The 14,772-nt window shown below is 46.4% G+C and overlaps 1 protein-coding gene across 1 annotated transcript in view; it reads left to right on the top strand.

Annotated features, from left to right (window-relative positions):
* The window catches only part of LOC146201312 (ATPase WRNIP1-like), a 144,275-nt gene that overhangs the window by 21,087 nt on the left and 108,416 nt on the right, over window positions 1–14,772 (top strand). The window contains exon 2 of the mRNA XM_084595757.1: window positions 12,504–12,695. Coding sequence (XP_084451883.1) covers window positions 12,504–12,695 — 192 coding nt within the window. The remainder of the gene's footprint in view (window positions 1–12,503; window positions 12,696–14,772) is intronic.

Raw genomic sequence — 14,772 nt, 5'->3', positions numbered from 1 at the left:
CTCTGGCCCGAATTAAGAAGAGTTATTACTGGCCAAACCTTGCGGCCGCAGTACGACATTACGTGAGAACATGCCATGATTGCCAGCGACGGAAAACACCGCCTGTGAAACCGGCCGGTTTACTGCATCCTGTTCAAGTGCCAAGGTGCTCATTCGAACAAGTTGGCATGGATCTATTGGGTCCTTTTCCAATCTCTGATTCCGGCAACAGGTGGATAGTTGTCGCTACAGATTACCTCACGCGTTACGCTGAAACGAAGGCCCTCCAGCGTGGTACGGCAATCGAGGCAGCGAAATTTTTCATCGAACGCATAGTCCTGAGGCACGGCGCCCCGACAGTTATAATAACGGACCGAGGCACTGCTTTCACTGCCAAGCTACTGGAATCTGTCATGCAGCTAAGCGGCACTACCCATCGCAGGTCAACCGCCTACCATCCACAAACTAATGGCTTGACAGAACGTCTGAACAAAACTCTCGCTGACATGATGTCCATGTACGTGGATGTTGAACATCGGTCTTCTGATGATGTCCTCCTGTACGTCACGTTTGCGTACAACACGGCGCAGCAGGAAACAACGCAAATGATGCCGTTCTCCTTATTGTATGGCCGCGAAGTTTCGACAATGCTCGAAGCCATGTTGCCCCACGACAGCCGTGACCTCGAAGTTGGCGCCGAGGAGTTCACTCAACGCGCAGAAGAAGCGTGACAGCTGGCGAGGGCACGCATCCGGAACCAGCAAGGCAGAGACGCCCAGCGTTACGATCACCGCCACCGTGTAGTGACTTTCGCACCGGGCGACAGAGTGTGGCTCTGGACTCCGATTCGACGTCGGGGACTATCTGAAAAACTTTTCAAGCAGTACTTTGGGCCATACAAAGTGCTCCGTCAGCTGAGCAACGTCACGTACGAAGTGCTTCCGGACGGCTTTTCTTCTACTCTTCGCCAGCAGAAATCCGAGGTTGTCCATATCGTGCGCATAAAGCCGTACTTTTCGCGAGAAAATTACCGCACCGCCTAACGCATGTTTCTTTCTTTATTTTTTTTTTCTCTCTGCTTTCGAATTCATCAAGTTGCCATTTATTTTTTTTAGAGAGGGTGGTAATGTAGCGTGTGCAACAGCAGCCGCTAGGCGGCTGCTCATCGAGAGTCTCGTGCGCGGACTCGAAGAAGTGGCCCCGTGGCGTTAGAGAAGAAGCTGAAGTCTACTGCTGTCACTCAGTGCTCTCTGGACCTGCTCTTCTGTGCTTACTAGGTTAACCCCCTATTAAAACCAACCTTCTGGTTATGGGCCTGAACGGCTACGTGACAATATGCTTTCACTGGCACCTGCAGCGCTTCAGACAGTCATGTGTGGCATTTTTAGTTTTCTTCTGTTAACCTGTCTCTGTGTTATCATGGAACCAATCTCGTCGGGAGTCAATTCGAGGGACGGCATCTTGGAATGACTGCAGGTTTGTAGTTCTAGTGGCTTGCCTATTTTCTTTCTCTTTCTGGCAATCCTCTGCATAGAAAAATATTGGCATCTAGGTTGCTAGACAAGGGATTGATGGGAGTCCTTAAAAGGAGAAAGAAAATGTGCAAGCAACCACGATGACAAGGGCGATAAGACCTATAGTCATTCTTCATGTGCATAGAATGGTGCACGGACCTACAAAAACACTGCTAACAGGAATAGCACTGTGGCTGCCTTCTTAGCTCCAAAGAAATTAAAGTGAATTTCATTTCCTTTCACATAAGGGGTGGGACCACCAGCTGTGCAACTGATGTGGCTGCGTTTCTTCTCCACGACGTCATCCTGCTCCATGGTGCTCCACGCCAGCTGCTCACTACCGTGGCCGTTGCTTTCTTGCTCGAGTAGTCGGCAAAATTCTCCGGTACTGTTTCATTAAGCACTATTTCACCTCCGCTTACCATCCACAAACAAACGGCTTTACCGAATGCCTTAATCACACGCTCACGGACATGTCAATGTATGTATTGGAGGATCAACGTGACTGGAATGTTACTTTGCCGTTTGTAATGCTCGCATATAATTCCTCCCATCACGACACAATGGGCTACTCACCCTTCTATCTTCTATACGGCCGCGACCCTCCCCTTCCGTTTGACAGCGTACTGCCTCCCACAGTTAATGCCAGTTCCTATGTTCGTGACGCCATATCTCGAGCTGACGCTGCCCGTGTTATTGCTCGCAGCCGACTAGCTTCCTCCCAAAATTTCCAAAAACACCGCCATGATTCTCGTCACCGGGACGTCCACTACTTTCCGGGCTCCCTCGTCTTGCTCTGGACTCCCGCTCTTAGAGTTGGGCTGTGTGAAAAGCTCTTGCCACGCTACGCAGGACCCTATCGTGTTTTACGGCCAGTCACTTCCGTGACATACGAGATCAACCGTGTGCATCTGCCACAACAGTCCGCTATACCACGTACCAAGATCATTCATGTCACCTGAATGAAGCTGTACTATACCTGCAGTACGACCTAGTGCGCACCGGGACTGTGCTTTTCGGGGGGGTTAATGTCACATTTATGCCTTGCGTCGCTGAACGTTGAAGAAGACGACGATCAACAAAAGTGAGACAGAAGGAAGACGAAGCTGTAGCAAGTTAGAAGCGGTAGTTGGTGCTAAGAGAAGGTTGGTGCTTGCCAGAATATTCACACAAGTCATCAACCATTTGTGTTCAACAAGGTTGACGACTGGGCAAGTTGGTAAGGGTTCATATTTAACCAGCCAAAGGACGAGACACGGGGAAGAAGAGGACACGACAAGGCTGGACTAGCAACTGAATGTTGCTCCTGCCATTCCACCAGTTGGGTTGTGTGCGTGCTTTTCGGAAGGAGTCTTCATTGTTTTCTTCCGTTCAATAAACATTCAGTTGCTAGTCCAGCCTTGTCCTGTTCTCTTCTTCCCTGTGTCTCGTCCTTTCGCTGGTTAAATATGAACCATTGTGTTTCTTGAGCTAACCTTCTTGCCACGTGTCAGTATCTACGATTTGTGAAATTATCACGAGGAGCGGCCACTTCTATTGTTAATCTGGGGGGCCAGAAATTGATACCCAAAGTGTGATAACTGCCTTTGCAAACCTGTTGTAGTGTTGGTATTACTCTACGCCTCTCGCCATACCCCGTCTTTGCTAGATCCTGGTTCTTGGTTTCGTACTGTGAAAAACTGCGCCGAACTTAACACACCACAAGAAAGAAGACGAGACAAAGGCGCTCGTCTTTGTCTCGTCTTCTTTCTTGTGGTGTGTTAAGTTCGGCGCAGTTTTTCACAGTACAAGTATGAACCAACTAGCTCAAGAAACGGTATTAATGCAGTATCTTGATTTCGTGTTGGCCTCTCTTTTGTGTGACCAGCTGTTGCATTCAGTGCAGTGTGACTGCATGGTCTTATAGTCAAAGCGTGATTTCGGGCTCAAAGCCTGAGCAGTACTTTCAAATATTTTTGAAATCGTTCACTTGAGCATTCCTATGCATAAAGAAAGTAACAAAATTCCTATAAAGAAAGGTGTTAGGCAAGGAAACACGATCTCCCCAGTAGTATTCACAGCTTGCTTAGAGGAAGTATTCAGAGACTTGGAATGGGAGTAGTTAGGGATAAGGGTAGATGGAGAATATCTCAGTCATCTGCAATTTGCTGATGACAATGCTTTGCTAAGTAACTCAGGGGATGAGTTGCAAAGAATGATTGATGACCTAGACAGGGAAAGTAGAAAGGTAGGCTTGAAAATCAATATGCAGAAGACTAAGGTAATGTTCAATAGCCTCGGGAAGGAACAGCAGTTTACATTAGGTAGTGAAGCACTGGAAGTAGTAGGCGAATATGTCTATTTAGGACAGGTAGTAACCGGAGATCCGGACCATGAAAGGGAAATAACAAGAAGGATAAGACTGGGATGCAGCGCATATGGCAAGCACTCCCAGATTATGACTAGCAGCTTACTGGTATCGCTCAAGAGGAAAGTATACAACAGTTGCATCTTACCGGCACTTACCTATGGGGCTGAAATGTGGAAGCTAACAAAGAGAGTTCTACTTAAGTTGAGGACAACGCAGAGGGCTATGGAAAGAAAAATGGTAGGGATAACGTTAAGAGATAGGAAACATGCAGAGTGGGTCAGCGAAATAACTCAAGTCACTGACAATCTAGTGGAAACCAAGAAGAAGAAATGGGCATGGGCAGGACATATAGCGCGAAGAAAGGATAACCGATGGTGCTTAGGGCAACAGACTGGATTCCAAGGGAAGGAAAGTGTAGCAGGGGGCGGCAGAAAATTAGGTGGGCGGATGAGGTTAAGAAGCTCGCAGGGTCAAGTGGATGCAGCTTGCACAGGACTGGGTTAATCGGAGGAATATGGGAGAGGCCTTTGCCCTGCAGTGGGTATTGGATGATGATGATGATGATGTTTCATGTTTACAAATTTGAAGGCCCTCGGGATAGCAGGTATGCACGTGAAATCTTTTTGGCTACTTCAAGCTGTTTGTAAGGATTTATGTTTAGATGTGTCTCTAGGTTGCATGGGACACAAGAGCAATGACGGCTGCAGAGATGTCAAGACACACAATGAGGGACGCATAAACTGGAGAACACAGCGTCTTGGATGAAGTGGAGGATAATGGGTGGTCAGTTAGGAGCCATAGGACAGGGCTCACTGTAGATCTGTGAGGGTAACTATTATCCTATCTAATGATGTAATAAGGATAATATTTTTATTTATTTATTTTATTTAGTACATACTGCAGGCCGTGAGGCCCAAGCAGGAGTGGATTATAAACAAGTTATTACGAGTGAGCAATAATACCACGATGCGAACAGAACAAAGCACAAACAGCGGTAAATGAAAAAGATAATGGCACAGCATAACCAAAGCTAAACATGGTCATAAATCAGGTCAAGAGACTGTAGGCAGGTAGCTGGCAAGTTATTCCAATCACTGATGGTCTGCGGAAAGAAAGAGTGTTGAAATAACCTAGTCTTAGCAAAGTACGGGGTAAGAGAAAGGGGGTGAGAGTGTCGGGTTTGTCTGGTGTTCGATACTAGCAGGTACGGTGAAGAATCTATTCCAAGTTTATGGTTAAACAATAAGTATAAAAATTTCAGTCGAAGGAATTTTCGCCGGGATTGAAGGGTAGGTATTGAATTCGATTGCATCAGTGTAGAGACAGAGATTGTTCGACAGTACTGCGAAAACATGAAACGGACGGCTTTCCTTTGGATCCGCTCTAGAGCGCTTATGTTGGTGACAGTATACGGGTCCCATACAATACAGGCATACTCTAATTTAGTCCTTATAAAAGTTTCGTATGCTAATCTTTTAACTTTGAGAGGGGCATCCTTTAGCTTATGGCGCAACAAGCAAAGTTTTCGAAATGCAGACGAGCAAGTGTTAGAGATATGAGTGTTCCAGTTTAAGTTGCTTGTTAATGTCACACCAAGATATTTAAATTCGTTAACTTCAGCTATTAGACCTGAATCCAAAGAAAAAGAGTATTTTAACGGATTATGTTTTCTTGTAACACGTAGTAACACCGTCTTTTCCGAGTTTAGTTTCATTCCCCATTTACAACACCATGTGAATATGTTGTTAAGGGTCATGTTTAGTGCTACCTGGTCGTCAACTGACCGGATCTCATTAAAAATAATGCAGTCATCAGCATTGCTGTTTTGTGTGTTGCTTGCAATTGTTTGTTGTTTGTGTTGTTTGTCATCCCCATCATCTGTAACTGAATGCTACATCATGGAAAGTCTAAAACTCGGTTCCTTTTGGCATAAAAATATGATGTTTCCTGGGCAGGTGATTACCAAATGGATCCAGTAAACAGTTCCATGCAGCCACCAGGTACCATCGTTAGCGCTGTGCTCAGTTCGGCCAGTGATCACTTTTGCATCCTGAGTGGGATGGCACCCCATTGGAATACAGTACCATTTTTATTATTTTAGATTGCACCTAAATCCCTTCCTGAAGAAAAGCAAAGTACACCTTACAACAAATTGCAAAAGTGTGAAACCTCATTTCGAAGGTGATATAATTTTAAAAGCACGACAGTACATGCACATGAGATAGGCGTGCGTGGTGGTTAACCTCAGTGGTCGGTGCCAGACAGGAGCTCGATCCATAGAAATGCATGGAAACATAATATTGAGTAGTTTGCCCATTTTACCGTGTGCTATTTACGTAGCAGCCTTTCATTCACAGTTGGCATGTGCTTTGAAGAAGACTGACAAAGTATGCAGCACCATTTCGAAGTTGCCTTTTTTGTACAGTCACATGGGCTACACTGGCTCAGTAGTATCAGCATGATTGTTGAAACACAGCCTAGAATGCTATACATATGAGGAAGGTTTGAAGGGGCATGGCAGAGCGATCGAAAATTAACTGCACACCATTGCAGGCAACAGTGGGACAATACTCCAGCTGCTTCTGGTGTCCGCGTATGCGCCCCCTTTGTTTTTGAATGCAGCAGTGTTTGAGCTGGTCAGTGGTTTTTAAGTTTCTGTCTAGGGGAAACATGACTGCAGGTGCTAAGCTTTACGAGTCTAGCCAGCAACTTTTTTTCTGGCCACACTAAGTCATACTGTATACTGATTTACATTGTAACCCCCCCCCCCCCCTCCTTTGCTGTAATGCCAAATGGGCGCCGTGAGTAATATGATAAATAAATAAAAAAATCTTGCTACTAAGGGGAGTCTCAAACGTCAGGCCAATGACAAATGACACGTGGCGAAGTAAACGAGTATATTATGCTTACTTGTTTCAGGGGTGCAACGGTGGCGTAGCGGTAGAACATCCGCCTCGCATGCAAGAGGACCGGGGCTCAAATCCCGGTGCCGCGCAGTTCTCCACCGGATTTGAAAAAAATAAAAAAATAAAAAAATCCGCGTGTCGATGGAATTACATAAACAGGTTCGGGGTGCGACCTGATGCCGGTGAACACCTCCGGCAACTCACTCCCTCAACAGAACAGGAGTTGGCCACCCTGGTGCAGTAATTGGCCGCAACCTCCCATGATTAGCTCCATAAAACCCCGGCCCTCAGTCACTAGCGGCTGCGGAACAACTGACCACGGCGGCGGTCAGACCTGTGATGCAGCACGGGGTGCTAAGCATTCCTGGCTCCGCTGGACAGGCCGCCATTGGAAACTGACCCTGGCAACGTTTAACGCTAGAACCCTAGCTAGTGAAGCCAGTTTAGCAGTGCTGTTAGAGGAACTAGAGGGTATGAAATGGGATGTCATAGGGCTTAGTGAGGTTAGAAGGCCGTATGAGGCATATACTGCACTGAAGGATGGTCATGTACTGTGTTATCGAGGTTTACCAGAGAGGCGACAACTAGGAGTAGGTTTCCTTGTCAATAAGTATATAGCGGGTAATATAGATGAATTCTATACTAATAATGAGAGGGTGGCAGGCATCGTAATTAGGCTTAATAAGCGGTATAAAGTGAAGGTTGTGCAGGCCTATGTACCCACATGTAGTTATGATGACCAGGCAGTTGAAAGCTTCTACGAAGATGTAGAATCGGCAGTGCGAAAAGTAAAAACGCAGTATTCTGTACTAATGGGCGACTTCAATACCAAAAGCAGACAGGAGACCAGGCAGTAGGTGACTATGGCATTGGTTCTAGGAATAGCAGGGGGGAGTTACTAGTTGAGCTTGCAGAAGGCAATAACTTAAGAATCATGAATACCTTCTTCAGCAAATGGAAGAACCGGAAATGGACATGGAAACATCCTAATGGGGAGACTAAAAATGAAATTGACTTCATAATGTGTTCAACCCCCGCCATTATGCAAGATGTAGAGGTAATCGGGACAGCGCGATGTAGTGACCACAGGATGGTGAGGTCCCGAATTAGCCTAAATCTGAAGAAGGAACGCAACAGATTAGTAAGAAAGAAACCCATCAACGAATTAGCGGTGAGGGGGAGGGCAGACGAGTTCAGGATCTCGCTACAGAATAGATATTCAGCTCTAACCGAGGATGGCGACATTACCCTAGAAGCAATGAACAATAATTTCAGAGGTATCATTACTGAATGTGCGGTAGAAGTAGGCGGTAGGATAGTTAGAAAGGATACCGGTAAGCTAAGGAGACGAAAGATCTGATTAAGAAACGCCAGAGTATGAAAGCTTTCAATCCAACAGGCCAGATCAGATTGGCCGAGATATCAAAGCTAATCAGTAAGCACAAGGTGGCTGATATAAGGAAGTATAACATGGAGAAAATTGAGCATGCTGTAAAGAACGGGGGAAGCCTTAAGGCGGTGAAGAAGAAATTGGGCATAGGCAAAAACCAGATGTATGTGATAAGGGACTAGGCGGGCAACGTCATCACGAATATAGACAAGATAGTCAAAGTAGCCGAGGAGTTCTATACAGATCTCTGCAGTAGCCAAAGTAGTCAGGACCCTAACGAGATTGGCGGTTGGGAAAAACAGTCAGACGTTCCACCAGTGACGAAGGACGAGGTCAAGAAAGCATTAGAAATTATGAAAAGGGGGAAATCAGCTGGAGAGGATAAGATAACTACAGATTTGCTGAAGGACGGGGGGGATATCGTGCTAGAAAAACTGGCCACCCTGTATACGCAGTGCCTGGTGGCATCGACGGTACCGGAACCATGGAAGAATGCAAACATTATCCTCATTCATAAGGGGACTCTAAGGACCTTAAAAATTACAGACCAATCAGCTTACTGTCTGTTACGTATAAGGTATTTACTAAGGTAATCGCTAATAGAATCAGGACAACCTTAGACTGCAATCAAGCAAAGGATCAAGCAGGTTTTCGGAAACGGTACTCTACTATCAATCATATCCATACCATCAATCAGGTGATAGAAAAATGCTCGGAATATAACCAGCCCTTATACATGGCATTCATTGATTACGAAAAAGCATCTGACTCGGTTGAAACCTCGGCGGTGAGGCAGGCATTGCGAAATCAGGGGGTAGACGAGCCGTACGGGAAAGGGCTGGAAGATATATATTTATTTATTTATTATTTATTTGAAATACCCTAACGGCCCAATAGGGCATTACATAGAGGGGGATGTGGAAGCAAATCAGGGTAGAACAAAAGCAGGATAACAGATGATGTTATGGTGGTATGTGAGGGAAGTATATAACTAGTCATAGTAATCTTTATACAAAACTAGGAAAAAATAGTTGGGCAAGCAATATTTCAACATAATAAGAGAACTGTAAAACGATAGAAATGTGCAGCGATTTCAGCAAAAGGGAAAAACATGCACATCGCGCATGATAGACACTACAAAGCTGACCATGAATACAGAAACTAAAACTATAGTGGCTGCACAGCAACCATAGTTCTGTATAAGGAAAGTAACAAAATTCCCATAAAGAAAGGTGTTAGGCAAGCAGACATAATCTCCCCAGTACTATTCACAGCTTGCTTAGAGAAAGTATTCAGAGACTTGGAATGGGAGCAGTTAGGGATAAGGGTAGATGAAGAATACCTCAGTAATCTGCGATTTGCTGATGACATTGCCTTGCTAAGCAACTCGGGGGATGAACTGCAAGTAATGATTGATGACCTAGACAGGGAAAGTAGAAAGGTAGGCTTGAAAATCAATATGCAGAAGACTAAGGTAATGTTCAATAGCCTCGGGAAGGAACAGCAGTTTACATTAGGTACTGGAAGTAGTAGGCGAATATGTCTACTTAGGACAGGTAGTAACCGCAGACCCGGACCATGAAAAGGAAATAACAAGAAGAATAAGATTGGGATGGAGCGCATTTGGCAAGCACTCGCAGATTATGACTAGCAGCTTACCGGTATCGCTCAAGAGGAAAGTATACAACAGTTGCATCTTACCTGTACTTACCTATGGGGCTTAAACGTGGAGGCTAACCAAGAGAGTTCTACTTAAGTTGAGGACAACCCAGAGGGCTATGGAACGAAAAATGGTAGAGGGTAACATTTAGAGATAGGAAGCGTGCAGAGTGGGTCAGAGAAATAACTCAAGTTACCGACATTCTAGTGGAAATTAAGAAGAAATGGGCATGGGCAGGACATGTAGTGCGAAGAGAGGATAACCGATGGTCGCTTAGGGCAACAAAATGGATTCCAAGGGAAGGAAAGCATAGCAGGGGGCAACAGAAAGTTAGGTGGGCGGATGAGGTTAAGAAGTTCTCAGGGGTCAAGTGGATGCAGCTAGCACAGAACCGGGTTAAGTGGACAAATATGGGAGAGGCCTTCACCCTGCAGTGGGTATAGTCAGGCTGCTGATGATGATGATTATGATGGTTCACTTTAAGGAGTGCATGCAACAAGAAGGCAGCCATTTACAATTGTTTTAAAGGAGTGTAGACACATACATTTTCTGTTTCGGGATTTTTGTTTTAAACAATCCACGATGGTCCAAAACAGAGGGACTGCGACCCAAAAAGCACCAGCACGCCTCAATTAATTCATTATCAGGGCATTTATCAGGACCAGTTTCGGTATCGAGCTCTACGAGCATGAGCGCGCGATGACGTCAAAGATGCGAGCGAGCGCCACACGAGCGCCTCCTGCTGGCAAGACTGGTGAGACGTACACACACAATTGAATGACGCGTACGGGTAGCGTTTTTCGTCTGCTTGCAATCGCACATGCTAGAAAATGCTGTTGTCGAGTGGTGTTTCAGCATAGCATAATTCTCCAACGTTGTTTCGCTCGAACGCACTGATGTCATTGACATTGCCAAGCACTTTGGTTTCAACCCGCTCGCCAGCGACACAAGTGAAAAAGCAGGAAAGCTAGCAGTTGGCGTGCTGGAAGTATCGGCTGGTTAGACATGTTGAACAAATATTACTATGAAGATGCTGCTCTCTCAGCCCGGATTGCCAGCGCTGTGAGCTCCAAGCTGGCGCCCGGAAAAAAAAAAAAGCACCTTTAGCAGTAAAAAAAAAAAAGCGTTGGCCACGGTGACCAGTGTGACTCCCATCCTGCCCATGCTCACGCGCTAATTGGTCCCGATGCGGCAGGACTGAGTGGCGCTGGCCAGGCATGTGGCGCCATCTGGCGCTGTCAAGGCGATATCCGTGGCCGCCGCGATCGGCTCCAACAGCCTCCGCTGTCGGTAATCTCTCATGGATCACTGTTTATTCGTGTGCGTAACAAAGGACCATGAATAACGAATAAATTAGGAGGATTGTTTGACCAATACTGAGGTTCTGGTAGTGTGATTGCAGCGATACAAGCGAGCTTTTTCCCACATCCACTTTGCTGCTGCTGTCCGGTGCGATTCGCCTGGTGTCTGCTAGCTCCACTGCTGAAGGCGTCTTGCGAATCAAGAATGTATCCTTTATGCGATAGGCTTCCCAGTAAAGCGGCCCGAAAGTCCGTTTATTACAACATTAACTCATTCTGAAGCGCCGTCCGTTGCCGCTTCAATGTGAAACCAGCTAGGTCCAGTGACGTCTAGGGCAGGCAGGGAGCGGTGGCACATTTCACGTCTCCAGGAGCACCAGCGGGGGTGCCGTTGCCGAAAGCTGCACGCTTGTGCAGGAATGCTCTTGGGACACGAGTACAGCAGGCAGCCTTAATGTACACCAGATTCCAGTTGCACGAGTGCGGCGTCAATGAAACGAGTAAATAAATTGTGCTTCCTTTTGGGAGTTTGATTTGTGTGTCCGTGCGCGTGCACGAAGTATATCCAAGCATTGCGCTTGAAAAACACGCCAACCGCGAAATCGATGCAAAGTGAAGTAATTGTAACATGCAGCAATGAAGACAGTGTGAAAAGCCATCGAGTCAAGCGAGGAGAAGCGGAGAGCTTTCGCTGGGGTGCCCAGTCGATACAGATAGGGCAGACACTGTGAGACATCCTGTGTCGTCATTGATCTTTGCTCTGCTGACTCCCCGTTAGAGTTGTTTGATGACGTCGTGTTGTTTACTTATGTACACGTTTTCAGGGTTTTGAAAAATGGAGTTCTCACCTGGCTAGTATTTAAAATAAAATTGAAATATGTTCGCGGCAAAATGAGAGGTTGGGATTATTTGGGGACCATCTCTGTATAACCAAGAAAGCGACCGTATTCCTTCTGGCGCTTCAAAAGTTGGTGTCTATACCCCTTTAAGACATAAGAAGAACATATATGATGAAAATAATTACGCAGAAAGAACAAGAGTCCTGATGATATTGAAGTGAGTTGCATTTGTTCCCACCATTCTTGCGCACCTTTTCATTGCAAAATTTGATAAGTGCCGTCGCAGTTTGCAACACGGTAGTTAGAGCTACTCTATTTAAGGTCTATAGATGCTGGAAAGAAGCTTTGTGATGAAACTCGCTGCCACATGTGCCGAAGTGCTGCTACCAAAGGCGTGCACATCACTTTTGAATTAGACGTGCCCCCACATTGTGGCTTGCTATTGTTTGAGGTCATCACCCTTTGCTGGCCAACTGCATTTGACTGCACTTTTATGCTGTTGCTGCATATAGGCCATAGTCTGCCATTGATTTTGAATCAGCCTTCTTTTTTCCATTGTTTCAGCACAGTGGGTCTGCTCCTTCAACTGCCCTCAAGAAGGAGTTCCAGCCTCTGGCAGAGCAGATGCGGCCCTCCTGCCTGGAGGAGTTTGTGGGCCAGAGCAATGTGCTGGGCGACCGGAGCCTGCTGCGGCAACTCATCGCCACCAACCGGCTGCCCTCCATGATCCTCTGGGGGCCACCCGGCTGCGGCAAGGTATTATGCACTACAGTGAAACCTCGTTATAATGAACAGTTAAAGAATCGGAAAATAGTTAGCTATATCCATAATTCGTAATATAAAATTTCATAGAAAATACATGCAAGAGCAGCAAAATTCAATCAGAGAAGGCACAGCAACTCGGAGGGTGCTTACTTGGGTCACGTCTATTTATTTACGTGCAAAGAACTGCCTTATTGCGGCCTGCTTTTTTGTGTTGATCGCGTTTCGTATCACGCTCTGTTCCACAGTTTGCAAACACTCAACAAGGGCAAACCCACTGCCCTCAGTAGCACTGCAGTGGCGGAGCAGCAAATCCAATGCAGCAAGCGCTTCTTTTGAAGTAGGAATGTTCTCATCGTCTGCAAAGTCACCCTGAACTTCGTCTGCGGGATGTTCAGAGACTTCTGCAGCGATTTCGGCGTCCGTCAGTACAACCGAAGTCGCTGTAATCTCCAGTCTTCTCATCACATCACATCACTTTATTAGTACCTTAAAGACCCCAAGTTCAGGGGTATTACTTAAGGGGTGGGTACATGTATGAAGATTATATAAAAAATAAACATATTATTGGTTGGATATGGCAGTTACACAATTACAAAATGTGGATGGGCAGGTGATTCCAGCAATGTCGTGTGGAAGGTCATTCCAGTCTACGGCTAAGCGAGGAAAGAATGATGCCACAAACGTTGTAGTACGGGATTGTGGATGCGCAACTTGCAGGGAATGACCAATGCGGGGCGAAATACATGCCGGTGGTTGATGTAGGGCGGAATTCGAAGTGAGCTGGAAAGAAACTTATGAAACAAACACATAATGGCAATTCGACGACGACATGCAAGATTTGTTAGACCGGACTTAGCTTTTAAAGATGATATACTGCATTGTATGAATAGCAGGAATGAATGAATCTAGCTGCTCAATTCTGAAGAGATTCAAGTGAAGTTACCAGATAGATTTGGTTTGGACTCCAGAGATTGTAGGTTTGTTCATACTAGTGACTTGTATGCGAGAAGTTTTACGTCTGGTGGTGCGTGGTGCAAGTGCCGCCTTAAAGGTCCCCAGAAAGGGGTCACCAAGAAGGGTAAACAACGCCATAACACTGATAGTTATTGAACCACCCATCATTCTTCCGCAAAAATTTTCGATCTAGCTTCTGCAACACCAGAGATATCGGCGATTAAAAATGACCCTTCCAATTTTCCCTCTCAACTCGTACGCCGAAGGGAGCCATAAAAAAACAAAGAATACAAGCAAGTTCAAAGCTCCGCCCAAAGCTCCGTCACTTCGACGAACTTCCGGTTGCCGCGCCCTCGCTCGCTGGCGTACTCCGCCAACCCGTCCTCGCTTGCACACGCCTGAGGAGTTCGCCAGTTCGCGCAGCGACGGTTAGTGTAACCGCGAACCCGTGGTTATCCTATGTTACAATGCGGACCAAACCATGGTTGCACCACTAACCGCGGTTACCGCAAACCGAGCTTGACGACCTCGGTTTGCGTCGTTAACCGAGGTTATGAAGGCGTCTGTTGACGGAAGCTACTCGTCGGCGCCCGAGTGCGCGAAACGTACGAGCGGGTCTGCTTCACAAAGTTATTCATTTGCCCACTGTATCACGTTTAAAGATCGATGTATAGATTATGGTGCCGCCCGACGTCTTCGATTACGGCCGACAGCGCAGCGACTGCGTACTGAAGCCTTGTCGTGCCTACAGTATCGTTTGAACGGCTTGTTGCTGAGCAGAACGCCAAAAAATATGCGGCCTTAGCTATGAAAGTACACGAGTTTGCAACGCTTGCAGCACGGGATGCCGCGAGCAGGCTGAGGTACGTTACACAATTACCGCGGGGGTGGAACGTGCGAGCGCGGCGAACGCCGGCGCCGTGCGTGACCGTTCCTAGTCGTCGCTAGGCCTATTGTTTCGCTTCGAAGCCGCGGCGGTCGACGCTTTGGAACATGATCAACGCTGTCGTAAATCGTCTACTTATGAAACTGCCTTATAGTGATTCCTATCCTGCCATAGTAAAATAATTATAGGATTAACTCTGCCGACGCATTAATCGCAGAGCTAGTACTA

This window comes from Amblyomma maculatum, chromosome 2 (genome assembly GCF_055883805.1).
Source record: "Amblyomma maculatum isolate TAMU_Amacu chromosome 2, ASM5588380v1, whole genome shotgun sequence".
Lineage (NCBI taxonomy): Eukaryota > Metazoa > Arthropoda > Arachnida > Ixodida > Ixodidae > Amblyomma > Amblyomma maculatum.
Note: the sequence above shows the minus strand (reverse complement) of the source record. Positions and strands in the feature narration are given on the sequence as shown.